The following is a 14,734-nucleotide window of genomic DNA, read 5'->3' on the forward strand; positions in this document are numbered from 1 at the left end:
TCTTGTGGAGAAGTCCCTCCATGCACCCTTTTGACTCCTGTGGTACCTGTGAACAGCAGGGTGCCACAGCCCCACTATCAGTATTTGGTCAGTATTTTTTCTCAGGAGTGGGAGCCAAAACCAGGTGAGGAACAATCAGAGAAAAGGTATAAGGCTGTGTGCCCACGATGCGTTTTTTAAGCGTTTCCGCAGCGGCAAAAACGCTGAAGAAACACTTAAAAAACGCATGGTATAAGGCCTGCCATGTTCCCCAATGATAATCCGCATGTGCGGTGCACATGCTGCGGAAATTTCCGCTGCGGATTATCATTGCGGAGAAAAACGCAGCACTACCAATTATTTTGCGGAAGCTCTGCGTTTTCGCCGCCATTGACTTGCATTGGATCACATGGATTCCGCATCACTGTATATGTAGATGCGCATTCCATGCGTTCCAATGTGCGGATGGTACCCGGGTGTGGAGGACAGGAGACTTTCCTCCGGACCCGGGTACCATAGTACCTGTAAAAAAAATAATAGAATAAAAAATAAATATTATACTTACCTTCTGATGGCCCGCAGTGCGCTTGTCTTCGCTTGCCGGCAGCTCACGGTGGACTGAAGGACCTGCACTGACGTCATAGTCATGTGACGGCAGGTCTTTCAGTGTAGTGTACCGTGAGCTGCCGGCAAGCCAGGACGGAGTGAAGCAAGACTGCGGGGGCCATCAGAAGGTAAGTATAGATTTATTTTTTATTTTTTTACCATTCTTTAGGTCACAGTATATAAATCCATGCCTTTTGCATGGATTTATATAGTGTAACCAAGTTGACAAGCACTTTCCAAGTGATGGTAAAATCGCTTGGAAAGTGCTTGACAACCCGCATGTGGAAATGCATGTAAAGAACACTTCACATCCGCATGTCCCTGGCAGGAAAAATGCATGTGTGGCGCCCCTGAGGGTTCAGTCGCCACAGAGGTATTGCATCTCATCCAGAGGTGTGGTATCTCACTCTCAGGTAAGGAAGGAGTATGGCTCAGGATCCTAATACCAGCATTCATTGCACCACATTTCCGGGGGACAGGGCGAGATTGCTCCTATGGGAGAGCACAGTCCCTGATCCCTGGCTGGAGTGGGGGGAACCACCTAGAGAGGGGGAACAATGTAGTGGATGGGGTGGAGGAAGTAGATCCTGGGAGCACTTGAGTAGGAGCAGTATAAAATAGGGACACCATCTTAGGTCAAGGGAATGTTCAGTCAGAGGAGGAGAAGTGACAGGAGCAGAGGCTCTGTATAAGCTCTGCTCCAGAGGCGGGCCTAGCCTGTGAGGCCCAGGACTGGAGGAGAGAAGAGAGGAGTGGGAGCAGGAAGGCTCCAGGAACCGAAGTGACCCTAGAGGTACGGGCCGTGCAGAAGGCCACCCGTACGCCCGCTGCTACCAGGAGGTAGAGGGGTGAGGCCAGATAAGGGGAACTGGTCCCTCAACTAGCGGAGAAACAGCAAGGCTCAACTAGAAACCGGAGGCTGCAGCACTTTATGTACCGTAAGCCAAAAGTCCACACCAGTCCCACTAAGAAGGTAGCCACATAGGACCCAGGGGACGGAACACACGTCGCCCACCAAGGCCCCAGTGTACCGGATAGAAGTGTCACTGAGTGTGAGGTGCAGGGAGAAGGCCGGAGAAAGGACACACAGAAGGGGGTCCTGATAAATACTCCAGAGTTACCTGGGGGTCGGCTGAACCCCTCACTGAGTGAGCACAGAACGACGAGGGCCGTTACATGGGTCCCTGTAACCAGAACTGCAACAGCTGTGAGTAAAGATCTTGGGACTGCATCACACGGACTCTGTGTTCATTACTGACTCCCTGCACTACAACCACCATCATCCACCCAAACTGCCCTGAAGCTACACTCCTCCTGTGGGGAGCAATAATACCCTTGCTGCCAAACCACCAGCTTCAGAGGACTGTTCGGCAGCGGCGGCCTCATTAGCCGCACTCCACAGGTGGCGTAATCGGACATTATAAACCTATACATAAATTACCCTTTGATTGACCGCCCTGGGTCACGGACCGGGTCACCGCCACAGTGACTACAAACCCCAGCATCTACCGGACCGGCTCCGGGTACCCCATGGCCCAGGGGGCGCGTCAACTTTGGCGTAGTCGGCAGGATATGAGCCCACCCGTTATCACCGTGTATCGCGCGCCTAAAGACTGTGTTTTCTACTAAATGTGGCACCCTCCCCAGAAGAACGGGCGCCATTATGTGCATGCTAAAAGACGACAATAAGCCACCTCCCATCGTGGGCCAGGTCCCAAAATGGCGCCAGAAGCGGAGCCCGCCCCAAACAGCAGTGGTCATGTATGCAAGTGTGTCCATCAAGGTGGGGGGGCTAACCCTGAAAGTAACCGACAGCAGATTGCCATGGGACCGCAACAAACTGTCCTGGGACCGCCCCCAAAAGGGGAGAGGAGAGAAGAAAACGGGGAGACAGGGCGTAGTCTGGATCAGTCTAGACAGACCGCACTTGGTAGGGAAGATGGAGGACGGCAGCACCAGAGCCCCCGTCAGCGGCCTGCTGCAGGCCGCAGCACCCTACACCCTGGAGGAGCTAGTGGCTAAGCTGCCCCAGGAGGACTCGGAGTTCCTCTGCTCTGGGATGGAAGACCTGGGCCGGAGGATGGAGAGGGCTCAGCGAGACGCCATCACCGGGTGGAGACAGGAGATGGAACAGCGGATGGCGAACCGGCAGCCGACGACGCTACCAAGCACCGGCGGTGCCCCAGCCTTGGCGAATCCCGACCAGCGCCAGGAGGCGACAAGTGACACAGTAGCGGCCGCGGGAGCAGGTAGGAGGAGTTTCCCAGTCCCGGGCGCTGCCAGCGTCGACCTGCTCCTAGGCCCTCTGGTGGAGCCGCTGACCCTGGGCGCTACCAACACCAGCCCGCTCCTGACCCCGCAGCAAGGCCCACAACCAAGCCCTCCAGCCCCGGGCTCCACCAGCGGTGACCCGCTCCTAGGCCCACAGCCAAGACCTCCAGCCCCGGGCGCTGCCAGCGTCGACCTGCTCCTGGGCCCCCTGGTGGAGCCGCTGACCCCAGGCGCCACCAGCTGCGGCCTGCTCCTGACCCCGCAGCAAGGCCCCCAGCCAAGCCCTACAGCCCTGGGTGCTGCCAGCATCGACCTGCTCCTGGGCCCCCTGGTGGAGCCGCTGACCCCGGGCGCTACCAACACCAGCCCGCTCCTGACCCCGCTGCAAGGCCCACAAGTCCCGGGCGTGCTCGCCCTGCACGCCCCGCAGGCCCAGACACCGCTACCTCCGGTCACCGGCACAGCCAGCCAGCTTCTGGGTCCCCTGCAGGAACCAACTCCCCCGCCAGCCAAGTGAGTGTACAGACGTCGCCGGTGGGACTGGTCCGCAGAGGTGGAGGACCAGCGGCCCTCGCTCCTACCCACTCCGCAGCCCGCCGCCGTCTCCCAGTTGCCGGAAGACGAGGCCCAGTTTGAGTGGGATCACTCTGGGGAGGACCTGATGGGGTTCATCCGGGACCCGCACACAGACGATGACTTGTTTGTTAACAGGAGGGACGTGGAGTCTCACCTAAAAGCGGGTCACCCTGATCGGGACCTATACCCCGGAGACACAATGACTTACACCCGTCACCAAGGAGTAAGGGGCTGGTATGCCCTCAATGTCCACAAGGTGGAGGAAGAAAGCGACTTCTACCTCTGCGAAGCTGAAGACCCGGCTGGGTCAGCTTATTGTGGTCAAGAGCCTCCCCAGAGGGAGCACTCCTATTAAAGACTGCAAGTAGTCACCCATACCCGTGCAGAATGGACACTGCAAGTTAAAGTTAGTGTGAACATTTAACCCGTCTACTTAGTTACCCGGAAAGGGTCCAAAGACTGACCGGCTGAGGACTGCGAGCAGGAATTTCCTGTTAATAGTTGCACCTCTTGAGGTGCCCCCTATTGGTTTTATATTTTTTTTATAACCAAGACCACTGAACAAAAACTCGTTGGAGGTGGCCGAAGACGTGGTCCAACACCTGGATCATCTATGCCCTGCAGCCGCCCCAGGGCCTACGTTGAGGGTTTTGGACGGGTCCCTCATGTTCGTGTTTACCAGTTTGCACTTTACTAAAGAAATGAACACCTGGTTGCAGATTATGCTGTGACCTGATAGAATGTTTAAATGAGAAAATGTTTTATATGCAAAAGAAGTGTTTGTATATGTGAAAAAGTCTTATAATGTTTTTTATAAGTGTAAAGAGAAATGTTCTTTAAAAGGTCACATAATGTTTTGATAAAGAAACGTAACCAGTAACGTAAAAAGAAGTGTACCTCCCATAAAGGGAAGGAATGTAGTTTGTGCTCTTATATGCAGATGCATCCTAAAAGTTTTTGCATGTCTTTAAAATTGTTTTTACTCTGTTCCAGCCCGGGGACGTGCTGTGTTTTACCAGTGGGGTGTGTGGCGCCCCTGATGGTTTGGTCGCCACAGAGGTATTGCATCTCATCCAGAGGTGTGGTACCTCACTCTCAGGTAAGGAAGGAGTATGGCTCAGGATCCTAATACCAGCATTCACTACACCACATTTCCAGGGGACAGGGCGAGATTGCTCCTATGGGAGAGCACAGTCCCTGATCCCTGGCTGGAGTGGGTGGAACCACCTAGAGAGGGGGAACCATGTAGTGGATGGGGTGGAGGAAGTAGATCCTGGGAGCACTTGAGTAGCAGCAGTATAAAATAGGGACAACTTCTTAGGTCAAGGGAGTGTTCAGTCAGAGGAGGAGAAGTGACAGGAGCAGAGGCTCTGTATGAGCTCTGCTCCAGAGGCGGGCTTAGCCTATGAGGCCCAGGACTGGAGGAGAGAAGAGAGGAGTGGGAGCAGGAAGGCTCCAGGAACCGAAGGGACCCTAGGGGTACAGGCCGTGCAGAAGGCCACCCATACGCCCGCTGCTACCAGGAGGTAGAGGGGTGAGGCCAGATAAGGGGAACCGGTCCCTCAACTAGCGGAGAAACAGCAAGGCTCAACTAGAAACCGGAGGCTTCAGCACTTTATGTACCATAAGCCAAAAGTCCACAGCAGTCCCACTAAGAAGGTAGCCACATAGGACCCAGGGGACGGAACACACGTCGCCCGCCAAGGCCCGAGGGTACCGGATAGAAGTGTCACTGAGTGTGAGGTGCAGGGAGAAGGCCGGAGAAAGGACACACAGAAGGGGGTCCTGATAAATACTCCGGAGTTACCTGGGGGTCGGCTGAACCCCTCACTGAGTGAGCACAGAACGACGAGGGCCGTTACATGGGTCCCTGTAACCAGAACTGCAACAACTGTGAGTAAAGATCTTGGGACTGCATCACACGGACTCTGTGTTCATTACTGACTCCCTGCACTACAACCACCATCATCCACCCACACTGTCCTGAAGCTACACTCCTCCTGTGGGGAGCAATAATACCCTTGCTGCCAAACCACCAGCTTCAGAGGACTGTTCGGCAGCGGCGGCCTCATTAGCCGCACTCCACAGGTGGCGTAGTCGGACATTATAAACCTATACATAAATTACCCTTGGATTGACCGCCCTGGGTCACGGATCGGGTCACCGCCACAGTGACTACAACCCCCAGCATCTACCGGCCCGGCTCCGGGTACCCCACGGCCCAGGGGGCGCGTCACATGTACAATCTGCATGTGTTTTTTCTGCCAGGGAGATGCAGATACGCTCAGGAAAAAATCCTGAGCATTTCTGCATTGTGGGCACATAGCCTAATAGAAACAAGTCACCAGTTCTGCATTTATCACCCACTCCTGGTTTTGTCTCCCACTCCTGGGAAAAAATACTGACCGAATACTGACCAAATACTGATAGTGGGGCTGTGGCCTAAGAAAGAAACCAGAGTACTTTACTTTAAATCTGTCTTGCTTTTTAGTAAACAAAATACAAAACAATTTACACAATTAAAATGATATATGGATAAAAGGATGACCAAAACAATCCAGATAATGTGCAAAAAATATGGATCTAGAGGAAATTCCAAGTAAGTATTACATGGTGAAGCTAATCAGCCATTTAGGTTATAATTGTACATAGTTAATATAGTAGGTATATATTTAAAAGCCTCCTCCACGCTGACATGCTGGTCAACAAATTTATATGATCAAATATCATGTGGTCACCCTCATACAATTAAGGTGAAGTTAGTTACTTATGATCCACATAATCATTCATCACAACCATAGTCACCTTTAATTAGATCAAAATAAGATATCATACCAACCACAATAATCTCATATTGTCACCCCAATGTCAAATAACATAATTAAACTTCTAGTAACCTTAAAAGTTTGTTTAAAAGTGCTTACCCATAGGGGTTTGTATTGCACAGAATCTGATAGACTCCCTGACGCGCGTTTTGTATTTCCCCTAGATCCATATTTTTTTGCACATTATCTAGATTGTTTTAGTAGTCCTTCTAACCATATGTCACTTTAATTGTGTAAATTGTTATGTATTTTGTTTAATAAAAAGCAAGAGAGAGTTAAGGTAAAGTATTTTGGTTTCCTTATTCTGAATAGGTAACGTCATTGAGGTGAAAAAGTAAATGCCCCAAGAGAAGAATCTCTGTTAACACCCTATTTGTTGAAGGAGAAATTAGCCAATATCTCTGCAATGGAGAGGCCACTTTATCATGCAGTATCCAGTTTAACCTGTAAAGTGAATAAAACTAAAGTGGCAAGACGTCCTTTTTGATAAAAAGTGTATTTTGAAAATATAGGATATATGTTACTCTCACCCTCTTATTGAACATAGGAGAATGGCTTCACTATGAATTGTATGTAAATTGTATGAAATGATGTGGGGGCTATCATACTGTGTTGGGGGGCTGTGTGGAGTCCTACTGTGGGTGTTATAATTCTGTATTTGAGGGCTTTGGGGATCATACTGTGTAGAGGACCATTATACTGTGCATGGGGGTGTGGTGGGCTGTGGTGGTCATCATGTGTTGGAGTGTATGGAAGATTAAACTGTGGGGATCATCATTTCGTACTGGGGAGCTGTGAGGGATCATAATGTGGGGGGGGTTCTTTCTGTGTTAGGGGGCTGTGGAGGTCATCATTTTACATTTTAGGATTGTTGGTGATCATACTGTGTGGAGGACCAAGGGGACCATCATACTGTGTGTAGAGGTATGTGGTATCATATTGTTTGGGGGCTCTAGTGGCCATCATAATGCTTTAGGGTGTCATTGGAGATGATAATGTGAGGGTCATCATTCTGTGTATAGAGAGCTTTTATGGATCATACTGTGTGTGTCATTATTCTGTGTGTGGTATCATACTCTTTGCGGGCTCATAAGGTGTGCGGCTCTATGGTGGCAATCATACTGTGTTGGGGGGACTGTAGGGACATCATACTATGTGCGGACACTGTGGGGGACATCATACTGTTTTTAGGAAAGCTGTTGATCAAATTACAAGGGTTAAATAACAGGAGCTTTTTATAAACTGTATAAAAATCAGTAAATTATATGGTTTTGATTTGCTCATCAAAAAGCAATCAAATCTATATTAATATAAAATAATACTAATATGTTAAAGTTAATATTGAGCAGAATTAATTTCAACGGCCTTCCTCAACGGTCGTGTCTCTCATTCGGCTCCTCGAAAAAATTAATTGGCCACCCCTGTGTAAAGGATAAACTGCTGTTAGAGGCTGGAATTAAAAATCATCTCTGGCATAAAACCCCTTTGCAGCCCACATACAATATCACCCCTACTATCCAATATTGCTGAAAAATTGTGGCAGGAAATGCACACTGCAATCAATTTTGAGTTTACCTGGCAAAGCCTTTTATAGCGGACTCTCCACCTCATCTAGCCAGTGTGGCGCCCCTGCGGGTCCAGTCGCCACAGAGGTACTGCATCTCAGCCAGAGGTGTGGTACCCCACTCTCTGGTAAGGAGGGAGCACTATCCGGGACTCACACACCCACATCCAACACCACATCACTCCAGTAGGGAAGGGCGAGATTGCTCCTGAGGGAGAGCACAGTCCCTGTCCCGGTCTGGAGGAGGGAACTAGGTAGAGGAGGTGGGTGGAGGAAGTAGTTTAGGGGAGCACACAAGGAAGGACTGAAGGTAGAGGGGACCATGTAAAGTGACAGTTAGTGACGTGACAGACAGTATAAAAAGACAGGTAGAAACATCTAGAAGGGCCCAGTGAATGAGGACCATTGAGGAGTAGGGTCCAGACAAAGACAGGGCCCAGTCAGATGGGCCCAGTGAGTGAGGACCATTGAGGAGTAGGGCCAGACAGACAGGGCCCAGTCAGAGGGGCCCAGTAGGAGAGAGAACGAGACGAGCGAGGGAGTCAGAGAAGGGCTCCAGAGACAGAGAAGGGATCCAAGGGGAATTGCGGAGTCCACTGCAGGTCGCAGTAGGGGACCGGCCCCAGACTAGTGGAGGACTGCAAGACTCAGCTAGCAAACCGGAGGCTGCGGTATCAACAAAGCTACCTCTTTAACTGCCCTGGGGCCTAGCTCTACCCTTGGAGAGCTGAACCATCTCTGCTGCGTCACCAAAGGGCCTGAATAGCAGCGGCGGCCACCTATAGCCGCATACCACGGGTGGCGTCACAAAACTTTATCCCCAAAACATTATTCCCTTCTGTTAATGACAGCCCGGGGCCACGGACTGGGTCACTCCACCATGACTATCCTAAAAGAACCGACCGGCTGGACACCGAGTACTCCATGGCCCCAGGGGGCACGTGACAAGGAAGACTGCACTCAAATGTAGGGCTGGCAAAATCAGTGCATTTTCTGGGTTGTAAAGGTTAGGGGCTTGCAGACTAATCAACCTGTAATATACCCAATGTTTGGCTATAGCTATTGTTAAGGGGACGGTTGCAAACAACTTTATTAATAATGGAAAGCAACCGAACCCGGGGTCCGCGATGCAGCCTGGAGGACTATGGCCGAACACCTTCCGGGTAAGAAGGTAAAACAACCAACTGAAATAACAATCCCTTCCGTGTTATTGCACACCGGAGCGGGAATATCGATTCACACTATCTCCGTTAACTGCACGAGAGATGTGCGATATATAATGTATCCGTAGTCTTGTTTACTGCACATGGACTACGCAGCAGGCGCTAGGATGCATGTGTGATTCACGCCGGCGTATACGTGCTACCAGCCGGCGTGCTACCGGACTGTGGAGTATCTCTCCACGTGGCTAACAGGCGGTGCCGGGAATACGGAGTCTGCAGTCTGCTCGGGGTGTATAGTGACCCCCTTGTCGGAGCCAGACTGTCAGACGAAGCTACCTGCCTCCCTCCATCTAAGGCTGCCTATCTCCCGCTAAACCTGCCTGTCAGAAGCTATAACAGCAATAGCACACGTGGAGCCCAAACGACCAAGAGTCCACACAATAACACCATCACAGCTCAATGATCAGAGAGTACCGCCATGTTTGTGGGAGGGCTATTTAAAGATTAAGCCCTGCCCACCATCGCATTATTGGTGACGTCACCTGCGACCAATCAGGCGGTGCCAGGTCACCGGATCAGCTGACTCCCAAACCACCAATCACGGTCCACCATAACACGGGCATGCTCAGTGCAGTGAATCCTGGACTTAGGCTGTAGCAGCCCTGTTTCCCTGCGCAACCTATCCTTCATGTTGCTAGGAACAAAGACCGAAGCAACAGCTTGTACATCTCGTGCACCAGCTAGGCGTTGGGACCGACAACAATGCTGAGCAGCATTTGCCCCAGCTGGACTGGAATGGGAGACCACAGAATCCACTGATGATTTTGAACCCATTTTGGATCCAGAAAACACCCGACGCCTAACAGCCATTATGAGTAGAGAGTTTTGTGACATACTCTTTTTAAGAAATTACTATGAATTATGCTTAAAACAAGACAAAATATATAGGGTGGCACTATTCAAAATTACTAGTACATTTCTGAATAGGTAGAGCAAACACCAGGTGAATCATAAGAGTACCAGGGTGATTAAGTGAGGGACCATGAAAACAGTGAGACTTCCTACAAAGCTGAGGGAGTTGCCAGACCTGGTGGTTGCACGCAATTCAGTGAACCTTCCAACCTACCTGTTTTCCATATATATCCTCCTTCTTTTAGTCCATGTAATGTCAGAGCTGTCAATCAAGGAAGAGGAGGTTGGAGATTGATGCAAAACAAGTATTTGGGAAGCGGAACTGAACTGCTTGGCAAGACCAATGGTGCACACAAGACAATAGTGCAGAAGAGAGTAGGTGACAAACAGTTTAACACTAAGTGACGGATAAAACATTTTATCACTCACTTGTTGTGACTTCAGGTAGAATGGTAGCATCCTTTTTCTTAGTAAAAATGGTGCTTGGTGTTGCTAAAATGATAACAGACGAATAGAGATTATCACATATGTAATATTGTTTCTAGAACCAAGAGATACACACAGGCTCGGACTGGCCCACAGGAGAGCAGGAGAATCCTCCGGTGGGCCACCACCCTCTTATATGAGCAGTACTTGGCACAATATACGTGAATCACTATGTACAGACTAGTGTTGAGCCATCCCCGTAGTGTTCGGGTTCGGTTCGGTTCGTTGAACACCTGTATGTTTGCCGAACTGTTCGTCGAACTGTTCGTCGAACACCGTTAAAACCAGTGGCAGGCAAACAAAAACACATAGAAACACATAGAAAACACCTTCAAAGGTGTCCAAAAGCTGACAAACTGCTCAGAAGACACAACTAACACATGGAAAAGTGACAAGTACATATAGTCATGCGAAAAGAAAAGAGGTGGAGGAGTAAAAGGAGGAGGAGACACAGATATAGGCATGTCATGCCCTTCTAAAATCAAGAAAGGCTGGAGTAAAAATCTAAAATCAGCCTACCAACACCCAGACGTCGTGACAAGAAAATTAAAAAAAGAAATATCTTTAGGTAGAATGGCAGTTCCATTCAGAACACTTTCCTTATAAGACGTTGTGGTATCCCCGTTGGGAGTCGTGCCAAAAACAGAACCCAATACATTCGGACTAATCCACCATTTGTCATATCCAAGGGGCAGGTCAGTAAACAACAACATCGACGCGGAACCAAGCACAGTAGTATATACTGTACATCCTTTGACAAGGCTATCAGGCGGGTCAAGAAGTTGGGAAGGGGCACCCTAATGGCCAAAACAGACTGTTACTTACTACCTGTACCTCCGAATAGTGTCCGCCTATTGGGCTGCTTCTGGGAAGGAGCATACTATATAGATCGCTGTTTGCCCATGGGGTGCTCCAGATCCTGCTCACTATTTGAGGCGGTTAGTTGCTTCCTCGAATGGGTCATCATGGACGTTTCTAAGGGGGCACATATTATCCATTACCTCGACGACTTCTTATGCCTGGGCCCAAAAGATTCGCCACAGTGTGAATACATGCGGTAGTCCACCTGTGAGAAGGAGAGAGCTGGAGGGAGAGCGGACACCACAGAGCCGAGGGGTTAGATGGAGAAAGAAAGAGGGCGAGGGAGGTAAGGGAGTAAGGTGGAAGGCCGACCTGAGCTCCCCCACGTTCCTGCTGGGCGGGGAACAGCACTGGGAAGAAAAGCCGCTTGCGCATCCCTTTGAGGTTACGGGCGCGAGCGGGCAGAGGGACTACGCTGGAGTGCGAAGCCGACACGGCCAGGCCGTTCCTGCCCGTGCGACCTCCGTGTCGCCGGGTTTGTGCCAGAGCCGCGGTGGACCCTGACGGCCAGCCCCCCTCTCACAATACTGGTGCCTGTCCACTGGTGGGTCGAGACCCCCCCGCGGTGGAGGCAGGTCTAAGCTCTGTAATTTGAATGAGTACACTTTAAATCCTTTTACAAGGATCTATTGGAGGGCAAGTCTGGTGCCAGCAGCCGCGGTAATTCCAGCTCCAGTAGCGTCCACTAAAGCTGCTGCAGTTAAAAAGCTTTTATAAGGATGGAGCTTGGCGGTCCGCCTCAAGTCGTGCTACCGCCAGTCCCAGCCCCCTTGCCTTGGGGCGCCTCCCCGATGCTCTTCACTGAGTGTCCCGGGGGCCTGAAGCGTTTCCTTTGAAAAAATTAAGTGTTCAAACCACAGGTGATGTAGCTTGCTTAACAGCTTGGCTACTCCACTGAATAGCAGACACTGCTACTATGCCCAAAAGGATTTACTGGGCTAGATGCAGTAAAAAATTGTTATTAGATACACAGGCGGTGTAGCTTGGTTCAGGTGGGCTACTCCACTGACTACCAGACACTGCTACAGGCCAAAAAGGATTTACTGGGCTAGATGCAGTAAAAAATTGTTATTAGATACACAGGTGGTGTACCTTGGTTCAGATGGGCTACTCCACTGACTACCAGACACTGCTACTATGCCCAAAAGGATTTACTGGGCTAGTTGCAGTAAAAAATTGTTATTAGATACACAGGTGGTGTAGCTTGCTTCAGATGGGCTACTCCGCTGACTACCAGATACTGCTACAGGCCCAAAAGGATTGGCTGGCTTAGATGCAGTAAAAAATTGGTATTAGATACACAGGTGGTGTAGCTTGCAACACAGATAGGCTACTCCAAAGACTAACAGACACTGCTACAGGCTCAAAAGGATTGGCTTAGCTACATTTAGCCAAATGCTGTAAAAAACACTTGCACAGCACTGGCACAGACCTGCCTGGAAAAAGTGAACTGCTGTAACCTAACCCTCAAAAGGGCTGCAATTAGAACTAGTCCCTACTCCTTAAACCTGTCTCTCTATTTAACTGCAAATTCGCTCGCAATTCGCACAGTTATACTGTATAGCGCCCACAGCAGCAGCAGTGCTGTCTAACACTCAGCTGCAGCAGTGAGAAAATGGTGGCAACGGGGAAAATGGCTGGGTCTTATAGGGCAAGGACATGTGACATACACAGCCATTGACACATGCCCTTGCTTGTGTGGAAAAAAAAGCACCGTGTGTAGGCTGCTGATAGGCTGACAGATTGCATCTCCCCACTGTAAATGCGGGGGGAAAAAAAATGGAGATCGGCATTATTTCTGCAGAGATCCATCCCCTGCCCCTCCCCCCGCCCACTCTACACTGAAACTGTGTATTAACATTGATTAACAGTATTATTGTGAAAAAATCCAGTTACGCTTTTGGTGCATGAACAGTTATCGAACATAACCTCGAACAGCCGAATTTTTTGCAAATCGTTCGGGTTCGTCGAACGGCTCGAATACCGCCCAAAACAGCTCGAATTTGAGATTGGCGAACAGTTCGAGTCGAACACCGCTCATCTCTAGTACAGACACAAGGCGGCATCTTATTAATTTAACAATCAGCCCAGTTCATTGTTAAATTGTTGGCAGCGGATCATTCAGGACACTCTCAAAGCGTGTTGACAACAGAACAAAGCTTTAATCAGCTAATAAACAGGTACAGATATGATAGGCTTTGTGGAATCAGGAATATACATATCTTAAGTGTCTCTGTGCAGCATCAGCAGGCTGCTTCTCCTCTCATGCACAGACACAGGAAACTGCACACAGTCACATGGTCTTTTCTGTGTGTGAGCCTCTGGGAGTTTTTTTTTTTTTTTTACTTTATAGACAATACACAAACCTAGCAATAGAACATTTACGGTACATACACAGGAATGGAGTTGTTGCATTAAACATATTCCAAGATAAATAAATCTGTGATTGAGGATAATGTCACATTTGCATGTAGCCAAAAAGTGGGGCCCTGGAGTTGGTTACTGGTGGGCCCTTGGCACCCCAGTTTATCACTGGATACACAAATAATATATGTGACATTTTAACCCTTTCCACCATTAGTAAATTAATAAATATTGTAAGCAGGGGTCCACAAGTGTAGAGGGGGATCAGGAGCTGAGGGTACCGGAGGGTAAGAATAGAGGAGTGAGGCGCCGGAGTCAGCGCCTGTGCGTGTGCGCATAGCGCTATCTCTGGCGACATTTTGTTGAAGACAAATTTGCAGTGTCTTCAACAAAATGGTGCCAGATAGCAGGGTATGTGCACGCACTGACTCTGTTGCCATTTTATTTAAAAACTTAACTCCGCACCACGCTATCCCACGCCCGCCCACTGTCTCCGCCCGCTGTCTCCATCCGCGCTGACTGCATTGGTGGAGGAGGGGCCTCCAGCCTCTTCCTCCACCAATCAGCGTGTGAAACAGCTGGTGCAATGACGTCATTTCATTGCGTCAGCTGTGTATTGCAGAGTCAGCGCACCAGAGACAGGAGCAGAGGCACAGACAGAGCGCCCTGGGAACAGGACCAAGGTGAATATAGTGTGTTCTTTTTTTTTTGTATGGGAGGCTATGGGGGTCTCATCCTGGACATGGGGAGGTTATGGGGGTCTCATCCTAGACATAAGGAGGCTATGGGGGTCTAATGCTGGACATGGGGAGGCTATGGGGGTCTAATGCTGGACATGGGGAGGTTGTAGGGGTCTAATGCTGGACGTGGGGAGGCTATGGGGGTCTCATGCTGGACATGGGAAGGTTGTAGGGGTCTAATGCTGGACATGGGGAGGCTATGGGCGTCTTATCCTGGACATGAGGAGGCTATGTGGGTCTCATCCTGGACATGTGGAGGCTATGATGGGTTTCATCTTGGACATGGGGAGGCTATGGGGGTCTCATCCTGGACATGGGGAGGTTATAGGAGTGTCATTCTGGACATGAGGAGGCTATGGGGGTCTAATGCTGGACATGGGGAGGCTA

At 49.9% G+C, this 14,734-nt stretch overlaps 1 protein-coding gene across 32 annotated transcripts in view; it reads right to left on the reverse strand.

Annotated features, from left to right (window-relative positions):
• The window catches only part of VSIG4 (V-set and immunoglobulin domain containing 4), a 791,917-nt gene that overhangs the window by 359,793 nt on the left and 417,390 nt on the right, over positions 1-14,734 (reverse strand). For 25 of the 32 annotated variants that reach the window (XM_073640892.1, XM_073640887.1, XM_073640903.1 and 22 more), the window contains one exon: positions 10,326-10,388. The exons of the other annotated variants lie outside the window; for them this stretch is intronic. In XM_073640892.1, the coding sequence (XP_073496993.1) occupies positions 10,326-10,388 (63 nt within the window). The remainder of the gene's footprint in view (positions 1-10,325; positions 10,389-14,734) is intronic. 32 annotated transcript variants of the gene reach the window in all.

The sequence above is a fragment of the Phyllobates terribilis genome, unplaced genomic scaffold, assembly GCF_046119375.1.
Source record: "Phyllobates terribilis strain yellow unplaced genomic scaffold, ASM4611937v1 Scaffold_7__3_contigs__length_470593459, whole genome shotgun sequence".
Lineage (NCBI taxonomy): Eukaryota > Metazoa > Chordata > Amphibia > Anura > Dendrobatidae > Phyllobates > Phyllobates terribilis.